General features: G+C 38.8%; 4 protein-coding genes across 6 annotated transcripts; 3 read left to right on the top strand and 1 right to left on the bottom strand.

Annotated features, from left to right (window-relative positions):
• Positions 1 to 3,211: 3,211 nt before the first annotated feature.
• On the top strand, positions 3,212 to 6,843 carry prdx1 (peroxiredoxin 1). The gene is made up of 6 exons (XM_079244007.1): positions 3,212 to 3,254; positions 5,245 to 5,357; positions 5,502 to 5,655; positions 5,771 to 5,893; positions 6,006 to 6,136; positions 6,421 to 6,843. The coding sequence occupies exons 2-6, from the start codon at positions 5,252 to 5,254 to the stop codon at positions 6,501 to 6,503; spliced, it is 597 nt and encodes a 198-aa protein (XP_079100133.1). The 5' UTR covers positions 3,212 to 3,254; positions 5,245 to 5,251; the 3' UTR covers positions 6,504 to 6,843.
• A 1,618-nt stretch (positions 6,844 to 8,461) lies between these two features.
• zte38 (zebrafish testis-expressed 38) lies at positions 8,462 to 10,483 on the top strand (the record flags this gene model as incomplete). The annotated part of the gene is made up of 9 exons (XM_079243875.1): positions 8,462 to 8,512; positions 8,739 to 8,883; positions 9,032 to 9,095; positions 9,225 to 9,261; positions 9,368 to 9,388; positions 9,486 to 9,512; positions 9,599 to 9,666; positions 9,756 to 9,904; positions 10,203 to 10,483. 9 exons carry the CDS (start codon positions 8,462 to 8,464, stop codon positions 10,481 to 10,483), a joined length of 843 nt encoding a protein of 280 aa, XP_079100001.1.
• Positions 10,484 to 10,939: 456 nt separating this feature from the next.
• On the bottom strand, positions 10,940 to 18,905 carry aldh9a1b (aldehyde dehydrogenase 9 family, member A1b). 2 transcript variants are annotated; one of them, XM_079243650.1, is made up of 12 exons: positions 18,827 to 18,905; positions 18,513 to 18,710; positions 18,033 to 18,178; positions 17,462 to 17,591; positions 15,763 to 15,897; positions 15,218 to 15,414; positions 14,299 to 14,439; positions 14,012 to 14,200; positions 13,850 to 13,937; positions 12,146 to 12,287; positions 11,948 to 12,060; positions 10,940 to 11,586 (listed from the first exon to the last, which is right to left on the bottom strand). In XM_079243650.1, the coding sequence occupies exons 2-12, from the start codon at positions 18,688 to 18,690 to the stop codon at positions 11,492 to 11,494; spliced, it is 1,554 nt and encodes a 517-aa protein (XP_079099776.1). In that variant the 5' UTR covers positions 18,691 to 18,710; positions 18,827 to 18,905; the 3' UTR covers positions 10,940 to 11,491. The 2 variants fall into 2 exon arrangements, with proteins under 2 accessions (XP_079099776.1, XP_079099775.1); XM_079243649.1 differs by having other exon boundaries at positions 18,513 to 18,890.
• A 279-nt stretch (positions 18,906 to 19,184) lies between these two features.
• Positions 19,185 to 24,185, top strand: uck2b (uridine-cytidine kinase 2b). Of its 2 annotated transcripts, none has more exons than XM_079243084.1 (7): positions 19,185 to 19,292; positions 21,218 to 21,377; positions 21,874 to 21,970; positions 22,124 to 22,266; positions 22,413 to 22,510; positions 22,595 to 22,643; positions 22,888 to 24,185. In XM_079243084.1, the coding sequence occupies exons 1-7, from the start codon at positions 19,188 to 19,190 to the stop codon at positions 23,022 to 23,024; spliced, it is 789 nt and encodes a 262-aa protein (XP_079099210.1). In that variant the 5' UTR covers positions 19,185 to 19,187; the 3' UTR covers positions 23,025 to 24,185. The 2 variants fall into 2 exon arrangements, with proteins under 2 accessions (XP_079099210.1, XP_079099209.1); XM_079243083.1 differs by lacking the exon at positions 19,185 to 19,292 and adding an exon at positions 19,315 to 21,098.
• Positions 24,186 to 24,546: the final 361 nt, after the last annotated feature.

Here is a 24,546-nt window from a genome sequence, read left to right on the forward strand (position 1 = left end):
TGAAATACCTTGAAATTAGAAAGTTCAACCTAAATGTGTCCTTCTGGTATGTACCAAGACCTCCATTCTGTTTCTACATTTTATTTTTTAATCTTTTTTATGCTGAAAATAAAAGAAAACAAAGTGATCAAAAATAGTCACATGCCTGATAAAGGGTTAATTCCAGAGTTTTAATATTCACATATAAACATCTGGACTTTTATAGCTCAAATGTTTTTCAGCATTGTAGTGGAAATTTTATATGATATCTTACTTATTTGGTATGTTATACATTAGTCTGATGTGCTACTTTGTATGGTTAAGTTACACATATGCATATTTCTGTTACTCATAGAAGGCCACACATCATAAAACAGAGTGATATAGGTTGTATATCTGAAGGAGGCCTATCTGCTAAACATCTGCTGACTGGACAGCAAGTCTGTGCTTGTAGTATTAAATAAGATCAGCTTCTCTGTGTTGAAAGGAAAACATGTATTTATCGCCATCACTGACATCTCCTTTGTGAGGGTTATAAGACGGTCTTATTTCCTCCTCAGACCAGAACCCCTCCAGACTTCTGCCTGTTCAGACTTCTGAACGGTTTCTCCAACTGGAATCGTTTCACTTTGTTCGTTTTATTGTTCTTCTTATTCTTATTGTTCTTCTTATTCTTATTGTTCTTCTTATTCTTATTCTTATTCTTATTCATATTCATAAATAAACCTAGTTATTCTGTTTCACTCCAGTTCAGACTTCTCATCCTTTGAATTTCTAATTTTTCCACAACAATTTGGTGTCAAAAGTAGGATCCTGCGAGTGGTGCGCGCAGGATTCACCCACAGGTGTCCGATCAACCTGAGTGTCATAAATCGTGGTGGTAGAGGTGTGGATCCAAATACAGGAGATGGGAGCCAGAGATGCAGAACTAAGGGGTTTTAATCTAGGAACTGAAAGGCAGAGGAAACAGGAGGCTAACTAAACAAACACAATGATCCAGCAACTAGGAGCAGAAACCAAGCTGGACATATACACACAAAAACCAGACACAGGTGAAATGCATCAGGAAATTCAGTCCAGGTGAAAACTCTGAATGGGAAAGCAAAACAGAAAACCAGAACTAAAGAGAACACAAAACATCACATCCTGACACTGAGTATTCTCAGCCTCCGCTTTTCCTCATTTAATCTTCTGACTGACACCCCCAGGATCCAACCAAGTGAAGCAACTGAGTCTGATAAATAAAATAATTCTGAGCGTCCACTGACGTCAAACACACACATTTCTCTCTCCACAGATAAAACGTTTAAAACTCATTTAAAACATGTCATTCTTATCCAAGAAAAGACCTTTGCAGATATATAAACATAAAACTAAACTCAAGGGGTTTAATACCAAACCCACTGGTTTATGGTGCAACTTTTTCTCTTTTGAGAATGCACATTTGGTAGCATTTATGTGCATTACCAGTGTGTGAGATTTGGTTACACCTGCTTGATTATTTTGAGTAATCCCCAGACCATTTTGGGGAAAAGTCCCAATGGCTTAATCAATTTAATCCCAAAAACTCCTCTGTCAAACACACCCAGCCCTATAAAAGTAAACTAACACGACTGGGAAATCCTAATCATGCCAAGCCGTACGAACCTTGCAGGGTGGACCACCAGACAAGTTTCCTAGCAGTAAATGCATGTCACTCAGTAATAATGTGCTGACACCAGCATTACTTGGACATGGTCAATGTCACTAACCGGGACATGCTGTCTAACACAATAAACCGTAATCTAACAAGTAATCTGATCCTTCCTTTTTTTAAAATTTTTTTTTATCTTGCATCAGTGATGTGTAGTCCTTATGTTTCCTGGTATTTTCTTCTGTCCTTTTTATGTTTAGTCTTGGATTAAGTTAGGATATTCTTTAAAAGGTAATAACTACATTTTTAAATGAACATTTCCTTTAAAGCAGCACAAATCATGCCAACAGTGGACACTGAACAGAAAGTAATTTTTTTTTTTTTTTTTTAACTTCCTTTTTCATTTACCACCAGAGGCTTTATTCAATGTGAAACTGTGCAGACAATGTCTTCTGCCAAATCACTAAGTAAATATATGAGCAAGGAGGAAGCGAGAAAGAAAAATGCCTGTTGCAGCTAACTGGATAAGCGCACCATGTTGCAATAAGGTGTTTCAGAGATGTGTGGGAAGTTCCACAGAAACACTTTATGGAAAATGGTGGACTAGTTGAGACTTCCAGACGTGGTATTGGGTTAAACATGTTTGTGACCAGAGGTGCCATATGGGGGGGAAAAGTTAGGAAGAGTCTAAAGGCCCCATGACTTGATAGGGGCCCAAAAAGATGTGCAAACTATATAAGAAAATCTTTAAACCTTCATTAAAAAATAAATAATACTTTTTTTTTCAAAGGTTGTAATAAAATATAGCAGAAATATAAACTGATAAACCATTTATATTAAAATAACATAGTTAGATGTATGCACTGTGATTTAACCCTTTATAGGGCACTCAATGAAATACCTTAAAATTACAAATTTTAAACTAAAATTGTCCTTCTGGTATGAACCAAGACCTCCATTCTGTTGTTACATTAACAAAAAAAAAGTGAAAGGAAACTAAGTGATCAAAAATAGTCACTTGCCCCATAAAGAGTTAAACACAGCCCTAGATCTTTATTAATCCCATGAAAAGCTATTTTTTATCAGCTTGAAGCAATTGAAGCAAAAACAAAATCTAAAATTTGCAATCAAGCGGTGACGCCCCTGTTAGGGACACAAACTAGGTAGACATTATAAGGAAATGTAGACTGAATCAAGTTTTGTGGGAAACTAACATGTTCACTTATTGCTTGTTCGTGGTGACATCCTGAAAGAGGATGAGTCACATGAGGAAACCTCTTAACTCTTGAGATCTCTCATTTGTTTGAAAATCATTGAAAAACCTGTTATGTGGTTAAAATAACTCACTTTAATTCAACTAATAAGCATAAAATTTTCCTCATATTGCCTTCATATATTTCCTCATTCCTCTGATACATCCTCGCACTGTGATTTGTAGTTTCACAACAGATCATACCTATAAAAGTGATAAGGAAAGTGCAAAGTCATGCTGAGTCACGCGAAGGCTTGAACTGAACTGAGCCGTGTTCGCGTTCTGCACCACGTTATCGCGAGATTTCAGCCCCACTATAAATACCCTCGCCGAGGTTGCCGTCCTCCGCACTTTCCCCGGCTCTTCGTGTGTGGTGTAATTACAACTGAGGTATGTAGCATTAAAATACTTACAATTATGCATTTGTTTAGTGCTTTTGATTTTAGTTTGTAATATTTATATAGCTCTTTATCTGGTTTATTTACACACAAGTGTTTATATTGCATGTGAAGCAGTTTCCAGTTCAACAAGTGTTTGTTTTTTTCCTCTTAAAGTGATTGCGACATTCAATCAGAAAACCAACAGGGTTAAGAAAAACTATTAGATTATTTAGTTTGTACTAAAAGAACTTGAGTTTCGCCAACATTAAGTGGAAAAACTTTTTTTGCTTTGTTACTTCCAGAAGATCAAACAGCAACTGGTCTCGTGCTTTAAAAACTCCTCGTTGATAAACGAAGTGAGGATGTGAAATCCCTAAAATGTATCCAGTGTATGTGAAAAAAGAGACATCTAATAATGCGGAAACACCTGTAGACAGAGACGTGGAAGTGCTTCAATGGTTTTCAGTCGAAACGCTGAAAACAACGTGAATTTATGGTGTTTGAACAGAAAAACAAGCAGAAAAATAAACAAATAACTGACAGATCTTCAGACAGTAAGCTTTGCTCGGATTAAGTTTTGTAACGCATTTAATCCACTTTTTTTGGTTTGGCTGATCTCCCTCTCTCTCCTACACATACACTCACACACACACACACACACACACACACACACACACACACACACACACACACACACACACACAGCGAACATAACCACATGTTGCTGTTTCATTTGTCTAAAACACACTAAACATATAGATGGTCCTCTTTAGAAAACACTGATTAAGTTACCTCCCTTATATGTGTGAAGTAACTGTGCATATAGTTAGATTATTTATTCATTAATAAAGTACATATAGTTCTGAAATTTACAAACTTTTTATTTTTTAAGCTGGTTTTTTTTTTTTTTAACGCTTATGGCTCCTGTTGGCGTTATGTTCCAACTTTACTCTCTTCACCTGTGCAACTAAATGCTCAATTTTCATTATTTCCAATATCAACACACTGCTTATTTTCTCTTAATATAGTTAAACAACATAAGGTAAGAGGATGATCTAATAAGTGACTTCAAAAGTTCACATGAGAAAAAGCTCAACTTTAAATTTTTTTTTATTAAATTATCAGTTTTCATATTGTTTTTTTTTCTTGATGTCAAATTGATTTTTTTTTTTTATTTATTTGTTAAGTTAATTAGTAAATGCATAGATAGCTTTAAGTAGTCAAACATAATAAAAAGTAGGTAGAAGCGCAAGCTTTTTTTTTTTTTTTTACTCCTACACCTTCTCCAGTATAAACAATCATTACTATTACATCCTGTTTAGATTAGCCAAAATCCTAGTTGCAACTGGACATATAGTTTTATTTATATGAACCCAGTAAATCAAACAAAATCTAGAAATATTTGTAAATACTTGTGCACAAATCTTTACTCATCACTTTTCATTATTTTCTATATTGTATAATTATGACAGTGCGCCTTATCAAACGATTAATACTGACTATAGTTTTCACGCTTCTGACATAAATTTTACTTTTGTTTTTACTTTAATAAATATGCAAAAAACTTTATTATTTATACACATTAATTTATAAAAGCACACTTTAAGTATTAAATGCAGACATAACTGATGGAAATTATTTCTCATATAATTGTTGAGATAGATATATGGAAGCCTTGTTCAACAAATATCCTGAATGTTTAGTGGATCCAGATTTTTCAATGTGACTTTAAGTGAGTGAACTAAATATTTCTCATTTTTAATGTCTTTGTGAAATCTGATATTGTTTATGTTTACATCCATCTTAAAGATTAAAAAACTTAATGAGATAATCTTTGTGTAATGTGACAGTGAGGTATATTAGGCTTGGTTTTCTGCAGTATTATTGTTTTTTTTATGTCATCCACAAATTTGAACCTACAAACAACAAGGCTGAGCTGTGATTTTGAGAAGAAATGGTGTGTCACGCTCAACTTCTACCTTCTTCTGTAATCCAATCAGACCGAAAATGGCTGCAGGCAAGGCACAAATTGGAAAGCCGGCTCCTGACTTTACAGCGAAGGCGGTGATGCCAGACGGACAGTTCAAGGACCTGACGCTGTCAGACTACAGAGGTATAACATCTACCTGCGTCTCATCTTCTGCCGGGGGCAGGAAGTGTTTTCTTTTTTAATACATACAAAACAGACCATAATGTAATCAATGAGACCATCTGACAGATTAAATTCCCTTTTTGTTATTTTCATCCATTTTTACAGGAAAGTACGTCGTCTTTTTCTTCTATCCACTGGACTTCACGTTCGTGTGTCCGACGGAGATCATCGCTTTCAGTGATGCTGCTGAGGAGTTCAGGAGGATCGGATGTGAAGTCATCGCCGCCTCCATTGACTCTCACTTCTCTCATTTTGCTTGGTACCTGCAGGGTTTTGGAATTAAAACACTTACAGTGATTTCTTTTTTTTTTTTTTTTCCCCACCACATTCAACTCATAGAAAAGACTTGCGTTTGCTTGTTTGTTTCCTGAAAGGACCAACACGCCACGCAAACAGGGTGGCCTGGGTACCATGAAGATCCCGCTTGTAGCTGACACACGCCGCACCATCTCCACAGATTATGGAGTCCTGAAGGAGGATGAAGGGATCGCCTACAGGTGGGTTGATAGCCGAAGATGCTTGACCTAATCTCTATCGACTTTCCTGTAAATTTTTAGCTGATCTTAACAATTTATAGACATATATAGATGCTGGTTTTATTTGTTGTAGGGGTCTGTTCATCATCGACGACAAAGGAAACCTGAGACAAATCACCATTAATGACCTCCCTGTTGGACGCTCTGTTGAGGAGACTTTACGTCTGGTTCAAGCTTTTCAGTTCACTGACAAGCACGGAGAAGGTAAATCACCACCAATGACCGCTTTCATCAATTAATTGTTACAACAAAGACAAACCCCCCCCCCCCCCCCCCCCCCATAAAATCTGCTCTCTAAGTTCATATGAACGTCACAAGAATGCAAGTAGTGATTATAAAAGGCAATTCATTTAGCACAATCTTATTTTAACAAATTTAAACGTGAAGTATTGCAGGCTTTACATGCTAGACTGCATATGTGCTTCACATTTGCACATCTTTACTGTTTGATGCACTTGCCAGGACTCATTACAGGCTTATCTTTTCAGTCTGCCCAGCCGGCTGGAAACCAGGAAGTGACACGATCAAGCCCGACATCCAGAAGAGCAAAGATTTCTTCTCCAAGCAGTAATAAACCCAAGAAGTTTGTCTGCTGTAGGAGATTTCATTTTGTGATTACGTGACCAACCATGTTTAGGTCAGCTGCTGTGTATGTTCTGTTGTCTGTGGAGTGAACTGTACTGCAACCAAACTGTGTAATTATCCTCTGATAACAGATGATGTGGCCACTATCGTGTTTTTTGGTTTATCATGTCATTCTTCACTGTTGTTAAAATACAAGGAACCTCACAAACACTTTCCCAGGAGTGACACCAGACCTCCCAAACTGTTAATGTTGTATGTTTATTATTTTTTTATTTACTGCAGTGAACCACAAAAGTTATTTCATCTAAATAAAGATGTGAAAACACTGAAGGAGTTCAAGGAGTATGTTTCACGTTGATGGTAATGCTCCCAAGGTATCGAGTGAAGTGCATTTTTATAAATTACATGTGGTTCCACAGACATGTTTATAAGGAGCGTGCATGAGTCATGTCTGTCTCTAGGCAACCGTGACTGTCCAACATACAGGCGCAGAGGGGAGGAGGCTGGACCTGCGCAGATTCTGTATGAAAAGAACATTTTTGTTGACGTATTTTTAATTTAGTAAATTATTTTTAGATTGAGTGTTGATGTGACTGATACGTGTAGGCTGCTGGAAATTTATGAAAATACGGAACAAAGTGCGTCCCGTATTGGTTCGGTCCGGGACGCAACATTTGTCTGTCAATTAAAGGACGATTCCGTATTTTACGGGACGGGTGGCAACCCCACCAGTGCAGGTTTTTTTCCTCCACACTGAGCTGTTGCCACAAAAAACACAAAGCTGGCCTCAGCAGACAGTCTTCAGAGAGGAACTACAATGCTGCAGGTCCTGCATTCCTGAGGCTCCATTTTAGTTTTCCAACATCATTCCAAGACCAACCAGGTAGTCTGTTTCCCCCCGGGTAAAACAAGACTTTACAGTACAAAAACAAAGCAAACAGAGCACCATGCACGAAAAGGAGAAGGAAAAAGAAAATTTCTTAAAATATCTGCCCCTTTTTAAAAAAAAGAAGAAAAAAAACCCATAATGAACTAATGAATGGTTGTTGATGATCTTAGCGATACTCAATGAAAGGAGAAAAAAAAAACATTGCATAGCATAGCAGGCCATATGTCTGAAGTTGTTCACTTTAAAAAAGGAATAATTTCCCACACTTTAACTTTTTGTGATAATTTCCACAAATTAAGTTAAATTTCTCATACATATAGTTATGTACAGTCACATTTACATGTATGTATATACATACATACATGTACATGTATAAATGTGCACACATGAAGCATGTACATATACAAACCGACATGCACATACAGTTGTGCTCATATTTATTCATACCCTTTCATTACAGAAGGAAAAAAACAGCTGCCTTTAAAATAAGCTGAAATTGACTAAAGTAATAATAAATAAAAATTTTATGAAAATCATTACATTATTTTCTAATTCTGGTTCAATAGAAATATTAAACTGTAAATGATTTAAAAAAAAAAAACTGCTAAAAACCAGAACATTATCTTAAATACGACTGTTTAATCTGTTTTAATACATGAGAGGGACTGCTTACTAGTGAACAAATTAATCTGATGTACCTTTGGTGTCGTTTACTTATGGATTTGTGATTGGATGTTTACAACTCTCACTAAAAAACTATTAAAGGTATTCCAGTGTTACTCTGTCATGTTTGCTCTTTTACTGGTTATCAAAACTTTTACAATGAACTCTTATGAATGTAATCCTTCTGTCAATGTTTTGGGCGGGAAAGCTACATGTGACGTCATCACGTCACGGACTCGGTCTCACTTACGAAAATTTCGAGAAAAGTGCCCTAAATATCGCTAAATAAAGAATATTACTTTGCGATTAAATATTATATGAATTGTTAGGTAATTTAATAGTTAGAAACAAGGGCACTTGACTGGCTAAGACGTGGCAAGGAGAGAGAAATAATGGCGGCTGGGAAAATGTGCATCAGAGGAAGAAAGGAGGAAACTGCGGAGGTTTGAACACAGTAATTAAAGATAATGTTTATTATAATATTATTATCAGTAGTTTTTTTTTTTTTTATCATTATAATAATTATCATTTGTTGATAAATAAGACTGGTTTTGTATTTTAGGGGACAGCATTTTCAGGCCTTAAACTTAGACAATTGCGACATCATGTGGCCATGAAGGTGCTATCTTAGGGCTAAATGTGAGTCTTTCTCCTTTTAAAAAGCAACAATGGACAGGATTATTTCCCATTGAGATAAAATCCGATCAAGAGTCTTTGGTTTTTGTCAAGAGGATGATGGCTGTGGCTGTGTCCTCCATCACATATCTGAGAGGGATTTTCCCGGAGTATGCCTACAGATCCAGATACCTAGAAGGTGAGCACATAAACCACAATCAGCCCAAATGTGTGGGATTTTTTACTCAACCTTCCTTAAAAAAAACATCCCTTTAAACTTTATAATTATTCCAGATGATATTGAAGCATTATTAGATGAGTTTTATTGTTATTTATTGTCTTTCCAGATCTGTGCATCAAAGTCTTGCGTGAAAACTGCGACACTCCTGGCGCTAACAAAGTTGTGAAATGGTAAACATATGTATTTTTTTTTTTATTATTCCCTTCTGTTATTTGGATGTATATGTTAACTGTTGTCCAGCACAAGATGTGTACAGTAATAGTTGCAGTTTACACTAACTTCTTGTGTTGTTTTTATAGGATGATGGGCTGCTTTGATGCATTAGAGAAGCAATATGTAAGTCACTTATCCCCCTGACTGATTTATATTTGAACAATTTCTCGCAGTTCGCCAGTTTGATTTTTAATATCACTGTTACTGCCAACTGTTGTCCTCTTGACAGCTCCATATTATATTCATTGGGGTAAGCTGATTGAATCAATACAGCAAAATGTAGATGCAATATTATACTAACCTATAGATTACAACAATGCTGACATCTTATTATTGCCTTAATTAAGGTCTACACCAATCCAGAGGACCCAAATGTAAGCTCCGTTTTATAATATCAAAGATTTAACGTCCAGTCATACTGTTGATACGTCAAGTGATCATCATTTTTCTCATTCTGCAGCAGATCATCGAGTCTTATAGGTTCAACTTCAGGTACACTGAAAAGGGGCCAAAGATGGATATTCTCAGGTTAGAGTAAGCAGCATTTCCATTTAATCTGCAGTCGCAATCTAAGCCAGCTGTCTTAATTTTCAATTTTGCTGATGGTAAAACTACAGGAACAATGACATGGAGCTGCAAGTGACGCCAGAGGAAACAAAGAGAGCCTCTGTGATTCTTATCAGGAAGCTCTTCCTGCTGATGCAGAACCTGGACTCCCTGCCAAACAACGTCTACCTCACCATGAAGCTTTACTACTATGATGAGAGTAAGGCCCTGTTTTGTACCATTAAACCTCAACAATGTGAGTTAACTGGAAATAGCTAGAAGTTGTGGGTTTAAGACAACAAACAGTCCTTGGTGCTCCTTAACCAATATTTATGGGGTAAATTGAAACCTCTTCATTGGGTTGAATGCCTACTTATTATCTTTTATATATTTTAACATCATAAAGACGGCACTTAATTTGGTTGTACTTGTTACAGTGACAATAAAGATATTTACATTTTACAAATTCATTAGTTCTTGGATGATAAACCAGTCTTTCCTCTGCTCTCCTTTCAAAGTCACTCCTTGGGATTACCAACCGCCTGGCTTCAAGGAAGGGGTGTGTGACCACCTTCGGTTTGAAGGAATGCCTGTGCACTTCAAAGTGGGTGAGGTGCACACGACTTTCCACTCACTGAAGGTCAAAGTGTCAGTGGAACAAAACCAGGTGGAGAAACTTAAGAAAGGGATCTATCTGGGTGAGAAAGACCAGGTTCCTTTAGAGACGGAGGTGGGTCCAGACACAAGGTTACATCAGTGGTTCTACAGACAGAAAAGCACCAACATTTACTGCAGTTAAGCCTTATTGTTTGCGTATTGTTGTTATTCTAAAACCACGTAACAGGATCCTCAGAAGAAGATGTGTGCTACAGAGGATCCCGTCTCTGAGGATGGTAGGTGCTGTGTGCAGTTATAGTTACCAGTTCACTTAACCAGCTGTTGTGTTTACACTGCAAACTTTCCTTCAAACAGAGTCTGCGCAGTTCAAGAAACCTAGAAAACCACCTGGAAAGGTACAACATAGTTTAGCCAGCAGCAGGATGAACTGTTTATGTTACGGGGGGAAAAAAAAAGATAACATGATAGTTTCACAGGAATGAATAAACAGGTTAAATGACTGCTCTGTCTTATGTTTGTCTCAGAGAAACGCAGCCGCCAAAAATCTGCCAAGGAAGAGAAGAAGAATTTAGCCAAAGAGACGAACACGACGGAAACTGAAAATAGTTTATTTCATTGTGGTATTTAACAACAATGTTCTTGTTTAGAAACATGTCTCCCTGAAACCACTTTGGCAACTTTACTTTAACAAGGCACCTTGTTGGACTTTTAATTTAGATTTACATGGATTTTCTTCATGAGTTCAGTTGATACACTGTGCAAAAATCTACTTCATTTATTAGTAATACAAAAGTAAAAAGGATTCAAAGTTCATACTTCAAGAAATAAAGATTGATTGAAATCACTATTTTGTTTTGCTGTAGAAATCATCCTGGTGTTTATAAATCTTCTAAGACATAAAGGCAGCAATATAAGTAAGAAAAAATATATAAAAGTGACTGAAAACAATCTTGATTAATCAAATGCTACATGTTGAATCCACCAAGTTTGATTCAGAAAATAATTTTTATTATGTAAATATTTATATATGTCTAAGTACAACATGACATTGTATTTTTAATCCATCCATTCCCAGCATTCCTTCACTTAACAACCGAACAAGTCTCAGTCTTCATAACTTCATTACAAAGATTTCCCAGTCCTCCCAGTGAAGGCAGAGACGATCCAGTACAGCCTCTGACTGTGTGGTCTAGAAGAGACTGTCCACATCTCCCATCTCTACAAACACGGTCTTCAGTTGGGAGTAGTACTCGATCGTCACCTGGCCGTTCTCCCGCCCGATGCCTGGTGAACATGAGGACCAGAAAGGTTGGATTAAAACTGGGCTTTAATGCAAGGATTTTTTATTTAACCTTTATTTTACCAGGAAAGTCCCATTGAGGTTAAGAATCTGGCCAAGAGGCAGCAAGAGTTACAGGCAATTTACATTTTACCACTGAAACAGAACAAATAATTCAAAGCAATTATAACTAAAGGAGGACATCTCAAAATCTCTCACTCTGGACTTAAAACCGTTCAAAAAAATAAGGATGCTTGGATGTGTAATGACCGCAATGTCACAGCTAACAGTAAAAACAACTGACACTGTCAGAGAAAAACTTAAAAAAAAGTGATCGCAGGGAATCTGGAATCAACCAGACTGTACCTGACATCTTATAGCCTCCAAACGGCACCTCCACAGGAGTGATGTTGTAGTTGTTGATGAAACAGGAACCAGCTTTGAGCTGCTCGACCACACGATGTGCTCGCCTCACATCCCTGCACACAAAACAGCTGCTCAGTTTGCTTCTTTAAATCCCCCACACATCAAACTGGAAGCCAGACTCGGCAGCAGCTGACGGACCTGGTGAAGACACCTGCGGCCAGACCCATTGTGGTGTTGTTGGCTCTCTGCAGAACTTCCTCTTCTGTTTCAAAGGACAAGACGGACATGACTGGACCGAAAATCTCCTCCTTCACGCAGGTCATGTCGTCTGTGCAGTCAACTACAGGGAGATAAAACAAGAGAAAATAATCAGTCTGCTGCATTTAGAGGCTGCACGGTGGCATAATGGTTCGCACTGTGGCCTCACAGCAAGAAGGTTGCTGGTTTGAACCTCGGCTGGGCAGAAGTTCAGACGGTGGCCTATCTTTTTTTTTTTTTTTTTTGCAAACTTTGTTTATGGAGTTTTGAGTTGTTTTTCCATAACAAAGAACAGAACACAGATATATGGAGACATGCAGAACAGAGCTGCCACTCCACAGCAAACCAAAAAAAAAAAAAAATCAATAATAATAAATAAGAAGAAAAGAAAAACAAAACAAAACAAAAAAAACCCCACATTGATAAACAACACCACATAGGGTTACGTAAAAAAAAAAAAAGGAACAAAAAGAGAATATTTACATAGAGGGATACAGTATATGTAGTGGATTAAGTAACATCCAGACAACAACCAGTCATTATTCTAGTTCACTGGCCTTTCTCCGTGGAGTTTGCTTGTGTATGCAAATGAGGGTATACTTGGGGTGCTCTGACTTTCTCCCACCGTCCAAAGACAGGCAGGTCAGGTTACTCTAAAATGTCCCTCGGAGTGAGCATGACTGGTTGTTTGGCGACCTGTCCAGGGTGTATCCTACTTCTCACCCAGTAATTGGACTAAGCTAAGCGGTTAGGATAGATGGATGGATGGCTCACATTGGTAGCATGGGGTGTAAAAATGTATCAGACAGCTGTTGTCGGGCTTGAAACAACAAATTGCACTTCCATGGTGACAAAACAGAGTCGGGGAATGAAATGCGAGATAAAAGATGAAAGGAGAAAGTGATGGAGATACGTAACTCATGAAAGAAGCAGGTGATGATCAAACTGCCACATATGTGGAGAGTCAAATGAATTAATTGTCCAAATTCTGCCATAACCAACCTAGGCCCATACAACTTGTCACTTATTTACCTAGTCATTTATTTATTCATTTAATTGCCAATTCTTAACAACTGTCTCCTTAGTAATTTGTCATTATTGTCTCTACATTTGTCTATGAGCCATCATTTATCAGCGACATACATCACAAAAAGCTATGGATGCTCTACCTATCAACCTAACCTGCACTATAAATGTTACATGTTAACTTAATTTGACTTTTTCTGCACATGTACATCTGATTAATGTTGAAATAATAATCATGTAACATGTTTTTTCTATCAAGGTGATTAACTGCAAAAACAACAGAGGGTGAAATGACACCAAACACATTGAATCAGACATATTTATGTTGTTTGTATACCTGCCACTGCTGATACATTTTGTCTCAATGAATTATTTGAGATAAAGAAATTAAAATAGCCTGATTACACACCATAAATTCATATAACATAATATAATATCAGTGCAGCATGAACTTTTTACACTTTCTGTGAATTTCACCCAAAAGCTGAATATCCCAAGCTTTGTGGGACTAGTTTACATATAAAAACTTTGAGAACCAGTGCTTTGATATTGGAAAATGAGACAACAGATTAATAATATAATTTTCTGCAAACATTTCAGACAAATTTGCATTCTCACCCAGCACACACGGAGTCATGAAGTATCCACCTCTGAGTTTGGGATCTGACGGGGCAAAAGGTTCTCCTCCACACAACACTGTTGCTCCCTAGTGGCAGAAATGAACATCTAAAAGCTCAAACCTACGTAAAAAACAGTTCATACAAAGTAAATTCAATCTACCTCTTTCTTTGCTTGGTCAACAAAAGATAAGACTTTGTCTAGATGCGGCCGGCTGACCAGCGGTCCCATCCTGGTGCTCTCTAACAGGGGGTCTCCAATCGAGATCGCTTGGGTTCTCTTCACCACCTCCTCCACAAATTCAGGCATAATGTCCCTCTGCACGAAGACCCTGGTGCCATTACTGCAGACCTGTGAATATAACATACCTGGGTAATCTACAAAACTGACCTTTCTGGATTTGGTTTGAAAATGTGAAAAAATGTAAAACAAAAGCAGGTTCCTCCAACCTGTCCTTGAGACAGGAAGTTGGCCATGAGAGCTCCACGCACGGCGTTCTCCAGATCGCTGTCCTGAAAGATGATCAGAGGAGATTTCCCCCCAAGTTCCAAAGTCACCGGCTTTACCCCCTTTGATGCCATTTCCATAATCTGAGGGGAGACGGGAGGGTCAGGCAATGGTTCTGGTTATATTCTTAATCTCGAGACATGTGCGGTAACCATAGACCGTATAAGAAAGATAGACGGAGCCTTCGGCGGTTAAAAGTGAAGCCTATGCAGTAGTGCCAAAAACTGCATTTCCCCCTTCATCCACTAGGGGCTGCAAAACAGTGAATCCCCATAGACTCCCATGTTAAACAGACCAACTTCACAGCAGAAATAAACATGTTTACAGCAGAAATAAATGTTTACAGCCTGGTTCAAAAATCCATTTTTGGTTTAATAGGTCAGGTTTACCTTCATGACAACTGTGGGGGGAGTGAATATTGTTTTTACTCGCCTGTTTAAAAGTAATTTAATCTTAAAATTTGGCATATTTAGGGGCGTGTTCTTTTGATTGACAGGTACCCGATCTCCCGCTTCAAGTAAGAAGGACGTAGAACAACTGCGGTTTTTAGCAGGTTAACAATGTGACTTAGCTTTAGCCTGCTTACCTCCGTTAGCTGGTTAGCTCCTGTTATCTCTGGGTTAGCTCGGTTAGCTCTTAGCTCCAGAAAGCTCGGAGTTTGTTCGATGTCAATCATCCACCATGACACTCACAGCCCCCCTCTCAGCTCCACCTCTTTGCCCATATTTGTATTTTCCGGGTGAGATGACACGCATGACCCGGCCAAGATAGCGAGCTTCAATTCAGCTCTTCAAAAACGTATGGGTGACGTCACGGAGGCTACATCCATCTCTATATACAGTCTATGGCGGTAACACAGACCTTCATTCCTGTGGGTACACTTCCTGTAAAGGACACCTTCGCAACATCAGGGTGGTGACACAGGAGGCTGCCAGTCTCCTGGCCACCCTGCACCACGTTGTACAGCCCCTCTGGAGCGCCGGCTTTTGCATAGATCTCTGCTAGTAGGACTGCAGTCAGAGGCGTCACTGGTGATGGCTTAAACACCATGGAGTTGCCTACAAACAACATGACAAACAAAAGAAAACAACGAAAAGCTAAAATAAGTTGTTCAATCAACCAGGATGTGTGTAACAGATGAGTCATGCTTCCTTTTAAGTGCATTTTCTTAGTGCCATCTACAGATGAGATGCTGTGTTGGTTTTATTCTGGATTATTCCTTCGTCTGCCACTTCATGACGCCTACAACTGCACAACATTTTGTGAACGAGCCACAAGAATTTGATGACTCATCACGAAAAATAGAGCGGCAGATCATTTTTTTGTGCCAGTACAGTTTCCAGTGTAATTATTTATGAACATTTTTTGACAAGCAAATATCATTTTGATGTAGAACAATCCCTCACCGCAAGCAAGGGCTGGAGCCGACTTCCAAGCAGCGATCTGGAAGGGATAATTCCAGGCTCCGATGCCCACACACACTCCCAAAGGTTCCCTGCGGGTGTAGGCGAAGGACCCACCTGGCAGCTGGACGTGCTGGCCTCCATGAAGAAAAAACAAAACCTCATTACAAGCTTGGCTTCTTAGCTTCCTTTCTGACATGTCTGAGTATGAAATAATATAAAGTAATTTCCATGTTTTATTAAAATGTAATGATTTTAGATTAGTGTTTTTACTCATAATATACACTGCTCAACTTCCTCTTTGTCTCTTCAAGCCCTCATGCTCCATCACTCTGGAACAGGACTCATCAGACCACATGACCCTCTTCCAGCTCCAGTCCAGTCTTTAAGCTCCCTAGCAAACTAAAACCTTCTTTATCAATTAATCTCGCTGACTAGTGGTTATGTTAAGGCTACAAAGCTGTTCAACCCCAATCGCAGGAGTCCCCTTCCTTCATACCGTGTGTGTGAAAGTGCTCCTACTTTCACTGTTAGACCGCACCTGCGAGTCCTACTGTTGTTTTGTTTTGATCGGATTTCACCAAATAATTTATGTAATTGCTGATTATGAGTGTTTAAGATTTCAGATGAGTCACAAATGCAAAACTTGCAATCAATGTACCTTTAAAGTCATACTGTCATACACAAAAAAAACTGTCCCGTTACATCAACAATGGTTCAGTAAAAGTAATCCAGTAAAATACTTGGTCCAAGACTAAGTCTTTTCCCCAGAACAGGGTTTAATAGTCTCAGCAATCTCTCTAGATGTTTTCTTTGCATATTAAAAATAATAATTTGGTGTTTTTAGATAGACTGACGTCTTTTCTGTGACTTTTACTTGGACAGGTAGTTTATTATAGTAACGGACCAAAAAACAAGCTGGCATGTCTCAGAATGGTCTGCAGGATATCCTTTTAAAATTGAGGCTAAAAATGAATGTATTTACAACAAAAGAACAGGAATTGCAAACAATGTCCATACAAAAAAACAAAGAAAAACAGCAGAGACCTGAAGCTCATCATAAGACATGCTCCTGAAGCTTTTTGAGAAAACACACTTTTTTTCCACAAATGCAACCAAAATGTGTCTTTGCAAGCAGCTGCTAAGAACAAAGTTCCTCAGGACCATGTAAACCATGTAAAATAGGTTCTTTGGGAAGTTTTATGTTATGTGCAAACTTTGAATTTGGTTCGAGTTTTTTATTAAACCCCTAAATAAGTTTGCAAAAAGTGGTTCAAAAAGAAAAAATCATCCAAAAAAATGTTTCTCTGACAGGACGACTGGACTGGAAATGAGTGAAAAAGCAGTCAGGGTCTAAAGAAAAACCATCAAAGTCCCTAAGAAAGCCTGGAGAACCATTTCTCGAGACCGCTTCAAAATATTACACAAAGATCTGCTCTTTTGAAGCAAAATGTGATAAAAAATATTTTGTATAAATACCAAGAAAGGAAACCAGTAGCTTCTAATAACTTGCATGGCTTTTTTTACCCATTAAATTTTTTTTTTTTGTGGTTTGAGATTTTTTTGATGGTCTATGATAAAACCCAAAACATACTCATTAAAAATGTCAGGTTGGGATAAAAAAAAAAAATAAAAAAAAAAAAGCAGACATTCCAGTAGAGGCATAAATACCTTTTCAAGGCAATGTGGAAGTTGTACTAACCTGCCAGAGTGCTGGCAAGTCCTGCATAGTACTCTATACACAGTCTAGCAGAGTCCACGTCCAGACGGGCCTCTGTGATGGACTTCCCGTTGTTGACCACCTCCATTTCAGCAATCTCTTCTCTCCTGCTCTGTGCATTAATATCAGGACAAATGCTGTATGTTCAAGGCCGGATTATCCAATGGACATTATGGGTACAGGCACAGGGGCCCACACCCACTTGGGGATCATATCGAGACCACATAGGGTAAACCACCAGCAGTTTGGACATGAAACAAAATGTACATAAAAAGCCAGATAGTTACACCACAGTGTCTGGTGTACTGCTATTGGTAACATTGGCTTAGAAATGTCAGAAATGTTGTTATCATTCACAATATTCACAATGTTGCAGGGGAAGGGGGCCCCTGCAACACTCTGGGCCCAGTGACCTGTGAATTTTTAATCCGGCCCTGTGTGTGTTTTTATGTCTGTTTATGTATCTCTGTTTTTACATATGATTTAACCAGCAATGACTTGAATTTGACTGGATCTGACTTAATATTCTGCAAAATAAACACAATATAAATACCTCAATCATATGGGCAGCTTCGATCATGACCCTCGCCCTCTCCATTCCTGACATTTTGCTCCAGTAATCAAAGGCTGACTTGGCAGCATTCACAGCCTGATCTACTTCCACGGCACCACATGGCTCCAGATCACACAAGATGCGCCCTGCAAAGTGAAACATAACATTAGGATAATCCAGACTAACAAAAATAATTATGTGCTCCCATGATTGTGCTCCATTGAAGCTGCCTGGCAGCTTGGGGAAGTGTGTGGCTGTGATCACGTGGTGTACAGTATGTGGATCAGTATGTCAAAGAGTTGTGCTGCAAGAAAACATCATGACTGGTGTGCAAAATTCAATGTCTTTTGCAGAAAAACACATCGAAAACATATAGTCAAAAAAGCCCCGTTAAAAAAACATGATTTTCTTTGCAGCAAACATTTTCACTCAGCAATGGTCAAAGTCCAGTTAGGTGACAAGAGTCAATATCTGCCTTACCAGTTGCAGGCTCGTAAACGCTTTCTTTCTTGCATTTCTCTTGAACTGCCCTCCTTTTCCCAGCCCAGAAGTTCAGCGGGATCGTGATGTCCAACGAACCCGTGGAAACGCTCCGGAGCGCCGCGGCGGCAGGAGCAGCAGCGGGTCGCCGCGAGAACCAAGCTAGTCCCCGGAGCATGTTTACAAGGGCTCGTAACTCTATGGATAATGGTAAACTTTACGACAATTGTGGGTGATTCGGCAAAACACAACAGGCGCGCGTCATTATTTGTGCTGCTTTAGGGTTGTGGTTTAATTTTTTAGAAGACACTTACGTGCAAAAATCCTCACATTACAGGCGTTTTGAAAGATAAAAAATCTCGCTCCGTCTGGTTACCATTACGTCAGTTACGCATAAAGGGGGCGGAGCACGTTGACGTCGCGGAACGTTTACCGTTAGAACGTAAACTGCTATATAACAGTCAACCACACACACACACACACACACACACAACACAAAAATCACACATTAAAAATACATATAAATATGCTGATATATATTTCAACTTGTGTAGAATAAAACCCTCTATTTTTATGTTGAATTAAAATTGGTGCTTAAATGTAGGGTAATATTGTGGGAGGAGCTCCCGCTACAACGATCTTCCAGCACAGCTGCGCTAACTGCCCATTGCAAGTATGGCCGGGGACAGCGAGGCGCTTCTTAGGGACCGTGATGAGAACACCAACATTGTTCGACAGCCTTTCCTGATCGGTGTCTCCGGTGGCACCGCCAGCGGCAAGGTTGGCGTTATAGCAGGCTAATTTATTAGTTTTTATCAAGTGTCATGTTCGCAGTTTGAGTTAATACGTGGCTGAAACGCGTGCGCTTGCCGGGTGCTAACGCTAGTTGACCGCGTGGCTTCAGTGACGCAACGCTGAGCCTTGCTCGTCAGCTTACCTAGCTAACATTAAATTCCATCACTAGCCGCGCACCGGGTCCGCTAAGACAATAGCTCCCAGCTAGTTTGCTAATTCAATCATATTATAAACATGGGAAACTTAATTGCCTTTTATTTCAGCACTGAAACGTAACACGTTGTAACTAAATAATCAATGTATGTAATGGCCAAATGTGTCTTTTAGGTACAGTGACCTGGTATTAAAATGACGGCTGTTGTGGAAATAACTGTAGCATCCGCGGGAAAACGTCAAATAAAATATGTCAAAGTGTAACCGCAGCTATAATGAAGTAATTATTTATTTTAACCAAGTTTACTAGGTCAGAGTAGCCTTAACTTATTAATTCAAACAACTTGTTAGTGGATTTTGCATCATTGAAGCTGATGTTGCGTTTCAGTTTTGGGAAACAAACGTCACTAGATATCTTTATGACTCGGCTGCACTTTGCTTTGTGTGAGTTGTGCCTTCTTCCCATGGGAAAAATAAATAAAATAAAAGCGACGAGTTCTCAGTATAACATGCCTGCTAATGAGTGCCTTAGCTGAGTTACCTAAGCTTACTAAGGTAATTGCGTCTCTTCAGTCCTGTTTCTTTCCGGTCTGGTTTGTACTGTTTATGTATTTTTTATTTACCATGTGCCCCCTCTTCATTTCCCATGTGGAGATGACACGTTTCTCGTATCATTTGGTGTTTAATCGACCTCACTATTGACACTTGACTGATATATTAAAAAAAAAAAAGTTTAAATTTTTTTCGCTTCAATTAGAAAACTACTACAAAACTAATAGTATAATGACAAGTGAATATTAGGGCTGTGACGAAATGGTTATGTCCCGATTCAATTAAGATTTTTTTGGGTGCTTTAAATTGCGATTCTCACTATTCTTCAATATTTCTGATTTTTGTAGATTAAAAACAACAAAAAAATGTCTAAAACTTTTCTTTTACTCGTCATTTGACTTGATTTTAATGAGGAAAAAAACAACCCAGTAGCCACATCATCATTTTGCAGCTATAAGCCTGAAAAGGCAAGTAAAAATATCAATAAAAACATTAAAAATGACAATTTTATAATGTATTATCTATTTGGGGGGAAAAAAATTTTTAAACAAAAAAAAATCCATTTTAAAATTGTGAAGCAAAAAATTCAGATTTTTTAAATTTTTTGATTCTATTTTCCACCCCTAGTGAATAGCGTAAAATAATTTATACTATCAGCTTTGTTTCTGTCTAGATAATAAAAATAAAGGAAAAAAACTCAGTTTGCATTTGATTATATACTACTGGTGTAATCATTGTATTATGAGAGGAATTTTGTATTGACTCCAGGAAGAATAGCTGCGTTTTAATAGCTAATGGAGATTAAAATAAATACAAATATACAGGCCTTATGCCACGTAGATGAAGTAGTCAGTGTAGCTGCATTGACTTCACGATGGATTCAAAGTCTGGTGCTGCACCTCACCAGGATGACTCAAACTGCCAACTTCCGAGTTCGCATCAGAAGTCATTATCGCACAGTTTTATGGGCACAAAGGCAGCCGGCCTCGGGCAGCAGGAGGAATGCCCAGTCAGCATTGGGGCGTGAGACTCTTTGGGGAGGTCAGTGGGGGCATTCATAGTTTGCCACAGAGCAGTTTTCCTGTGGTGAGTTTGTTGATCTTATAAAAAAAACCCTGCAGTTTTATTTTGTACACCACATCCCCACTTTGGGGTATTTGATTGAGTTATATTTAATTAACAAATCTACGTCTGCATGTTTACAGTCCTCTGTGTGTGAGAAGATCATGGAGTTGCTGGGACAGAACAAGATCGACCACCATCAGCGGCAGGTGGCGATCCTTAGCCAAGATAGCTTCTACAAGGTGCTGACGCAAGAGCAGAAAGCCAAGGCACTGAAAGGCCAGTTCAACTTTGACCATCCAGGTATGAAAACATTGGAGGATTTTCTGTGCAACATGTGAACTTTTTTGGTTTTGCATGACCCGAAGGTGTTATTTCTCCCCCCGTTATATTGATGCAGTTGTTGGTGTAGGTCTTAAAGCTAATGTCAGTGACCAAACAGGGCTCGTCTTCAGCAGAACTGATTATACAGCTGTGTTGGCACATCGATAATTCTTCCCTAGAGTATCTTTGGCAGAAGAGCAGAGCCCATATTTGGAGTCAGACTTTGCACTCTCATGCTTCTGCTTCCTTTCTCAGCTGAATTTTTTTTTAATGCGCGGAGGCAGCTGCTGCTGCTGCGTGGCTCAGACCGAACCCTACACCTGCTTTTGGAAGGAGGTTCTTCGGTTACCAAACGTGCGCTAAAGGCACCACGTGTTGCTTGCCGATGCGTCGTGGTTTTAAACGATGTCATGTTCCATAAAGATTACAGCTGAGTGTCGTTTTTTTTTTATTATTTCCCCTTTTTCTTCTACAGATGCCTTTGATAGTGAGCTGATCATGCAAACACTCCGTCAGATACTGCAGGGGAAGACTGTGCAGATCCCAGTTTATGACTTTGTCACCCATTCCAGGTGAGCACCTACTGCACTGGTACCAGTTACTAATCCTTTAAAGTTTTTTATTTTTTATTTTTTATTTTATTTTTTTTTTTAGCCTGATAAGATTTGCATTCATGCCAGACTATCGACACTCAGAGAGGAGGCAACTTTTGTGTGTTGTTCCAGGAAAGAGGAGTTTGTTATGGTGTATCCCGCCGATGTGGTCCTGTTTGAAGGCATCCTCATGTTCTACTCACAGGAAATCAGGGATCTGTTCCAAATGAAGCTGTTTGTCGACACAGATCCTGACACACGGCTCTCACGTCGAGGTGTATAGCAAGACTTTGCAGAACAGCTGCTATAACCAGTGCAACTTAGTTTGCTAATTTCACTGTACTGTTGACAAAGTGCTGGCAATTACACTTATTATTTATGCATTGTCCTAAATGGCTGCTTTGTGCTTTCTGTGTCGCAGTTTTGAGAGACATAACCGAGCGCGGTAGAGAGCTGGAGCAAGTCCTGGCTCAGTACATCACTTTTGTGAAACCAGCCTTTGAGGAGTTCTGTTTACCTGTAAGCTTTCAGTCTGCTCATGCTGTGCATCTTTATATTTATCTTTTCGGCTCGAGCTTTATGCATTATCTTTGCTTCTTCCAGACGAAGAAGTATGCAGATGTGATTATTCCAAGGGGAGCAGACAACCTTGGTAAGGACACATTGATAACTGGGAAAACAGGCTGTGTGTTTATGTTGGACTGGCTCACCTCCACGGCCGTGTAAACATCCTCCTGTGAACTACCTGTTCTTGGATAACCATACAACTCTTGTAGACTTTTTCTGCAGTTTGATGAGCGTATATATTTTTTTTCTTTAGTGATAGTTCTTAGCAATAAATTTTAATGGGATGTTTGCCACGTTTCATTTGTAACCTCTTTCTTTCTATTTTGCAGTGGCCATCAACTTGATAGTACAGCACATCCAAGACATTCTGAACGGGGGACTAAGCAAGCGTCACAACGGCTGCATAAATGGCCACAGTACTCCGCGGCAGCGGCGGACCTCAGAGTCAAGCAGCCGGCCTCACTGACCCTGTTACTCCTCTCTTCACCGAGCGGAGAGGGATGGAGGGGTTGCGCTGTAAATAATGCCCATTGGCATCACTGTATTTAAGAGAGGGAGGAAAAAATGGTGGGAAATTGAATGAAATGCCTTGTATTATTAAGACTATTCCTGTCACTGGTTACATTGATTGTAAATGTTGAGCTTTGATTTTGATTTTTGTCATGAGGAGAAATACAAGGTTTTGTTATGAGACTTTGGGCTGAAATGGATCCCATGCGTTTTCTTCCCTTTTGAATTTTTATTTATTTTTTTTATGTATTCCCCACTGCTCCATGAAACTTAATGAATAAAGGCAGGGGAACCTTTTTTTTTTTCTTTTTCTTTTTACTTTGTCTGATAAAACTTGAACCCTTGATAGCCAGGGCGTCTTGCATGTTTTGGAGGGTTATAAACAAAAGGATATGGCTTAGATAAGACAGCCAGAACTGACAATCCTTTCTTTGGTCCTGTATTTAAGTTGCCCTGTTATGTTACGTTGGTGGCCTGTGCACATGCTCAGTTTCCACCTCGGTGTTCCTGTATGTGTAGAAATCTGATTTACTGGATATCACGTGCAGGAAATGACTACCAAATCAATGAAGGCTAGTTTGGGGGGGGGAGGTGCAGATTATTAGAATTAAAGCTTCCTTATTGGGGAATATCTTGTCCCATTTAATTTATGTCCCAGTGAAGTTTAAGTACAGGCTAATTTATAGAGCTACCCCCAGTCTGATTTAATCAAGTTAAAAATTGTAAATAAATTGTTTTGCACTCTTATTTAAAATGCTAGTATTCACATAGCCAAAATCCGCTGTGATTTCAAGATCATGTATGCATTCTCAGGTTACATTGACACTAAATGATTATAAAATGCCAGAAAATGCGTGATCAGGGTGATTAATGCCACAGCAATAGTAGTCATTCCAGGTGTGTGGCACTTAACCACTAAGACCCACCACAATGCCTCAGCAAAGTTGCCTCAGGTTCATATGTACAGTAAGTATCCCCTCTAGAAGCCAGTCTGTTATGAGGAAGTTTCAATAAAACAAGTCAATCAATTTTGTATGCCATGTGCTGCATTTTGTTGTGAATAGTGCAATCGAGTGAATGGTTTGTACTGTAAGATTTGTACTTTATGGCTGTGGAATTGGGGAATTGATTTGTAATAGAAAGATTTCAGTTGCTGATTAATCAATAAACTGATGCGGATGATTTTGTCTGGTTATTTGAATCCATTTCAATAGGTTTGAGTTAATGTGGGTGGACGCGTGAAAGACTCGGCTTGTTCTGGGTTTGTCCACCAGGGGTCGCCGTTGACAGCAAGAACAGTGTAGTTTAATGACAGGAAAATCACAGGAAATTTCAAGCGTTTGAAAACGTAACTTTTTATTTCAATAAACTGAATCTGTCATAAATCAAATTTGAATATTAAATATTGCTGAGTTAGATTAGCTCCACTCGGGTTATAACTGCAAAATAACAGTAGAATATTATAAATCAGGCTGTCG

Source organism: Telmatherina bonti (assembly GCF_933228915.1).
Source record: "Telmatherina bonti genome assembly, chromosome: 7".
Taxonomy (NCBI): Eukaryota; Metazoa; Chordata; class Actinopteri; order Atheriniformes; family Telmatherinidae; genus Telmatherina; species Telmatherina bonti.

What these genes read in the sequence shown, in the direction of transcription:
- aldh9a1b (XM_079243650.1), bottom strand. Translation starts at nt 18,690, where the DNA reads ATGCTCCGGGGACTAGCTTGGTTCTCGCGGCGACCCGCTGCTGCTCCT. An exon ending in AAGCTGCCCATATGATTGAG is followed by an intron (nt 17,592 to 18,032) that starts GTATTTATATTG and finishes ATTAATGCACAG; the next exon opens with AGCAGGAGAGAAGAGATTGC. An exon ending in ACTTGCCAGCACTCTGGCAG is followed by an intron (nt 15,898 to 17,461) that starts GTTAGTACAACT and finishes TTCTTCATGGAG; the next exon opens with GCCAGCACGTCCAGCTGCCA.
- prdx1 (XM_079244007.1), top strand. Translation starts at nt 5,252, where the DNA reads ATGGCTGCAGGCAAGGCACAAATTGGAAAGCCGGCTCCTGACTTTACA. An exon ending in CACTTCTCTCATTTTGCTTG is followed by an intron (nt 5,656 to 5,770) that starts GTACCTGCAGGG and finishes GTTTCCTGAAAG; the next exon opens with GACCAACACGCCACGCAAAC. An exon ending in GATGAAGGGATCGCCTACAG is followed by an intron (nt 5,894 to 6,005) that starts GTGGGTTGATAG and finishes TATTTGTTGTAG; the next exon opens with GGGTCTGTTCATCATCGACG.
- uck2b (XM_079243084.1), top strand. Translation starts at nt 19,188, where the DNA reads ATGGCCGGGGACAGCGAGGCGCTTCTTAGGGACCGTGATGAGAACACC. An exon ending in GTTCAACTTTGACCATCCAG is followed by an intron (nt 21,378 to 21,873) that starts GTATGAAAACAT and finishes TTTCTTCTACAG; the next exon opens with ATGCCTTTGATAGTGAGCTG. An exon ending in CACACGGCTCTCACGTCGAG is followed by an intron (nt 22,267 to 22,412) that starts GTGTATAGCAAG and finishes TCTGTGTCGCAG; the next exon opens with TTTTGAGAGACATAACCGAG.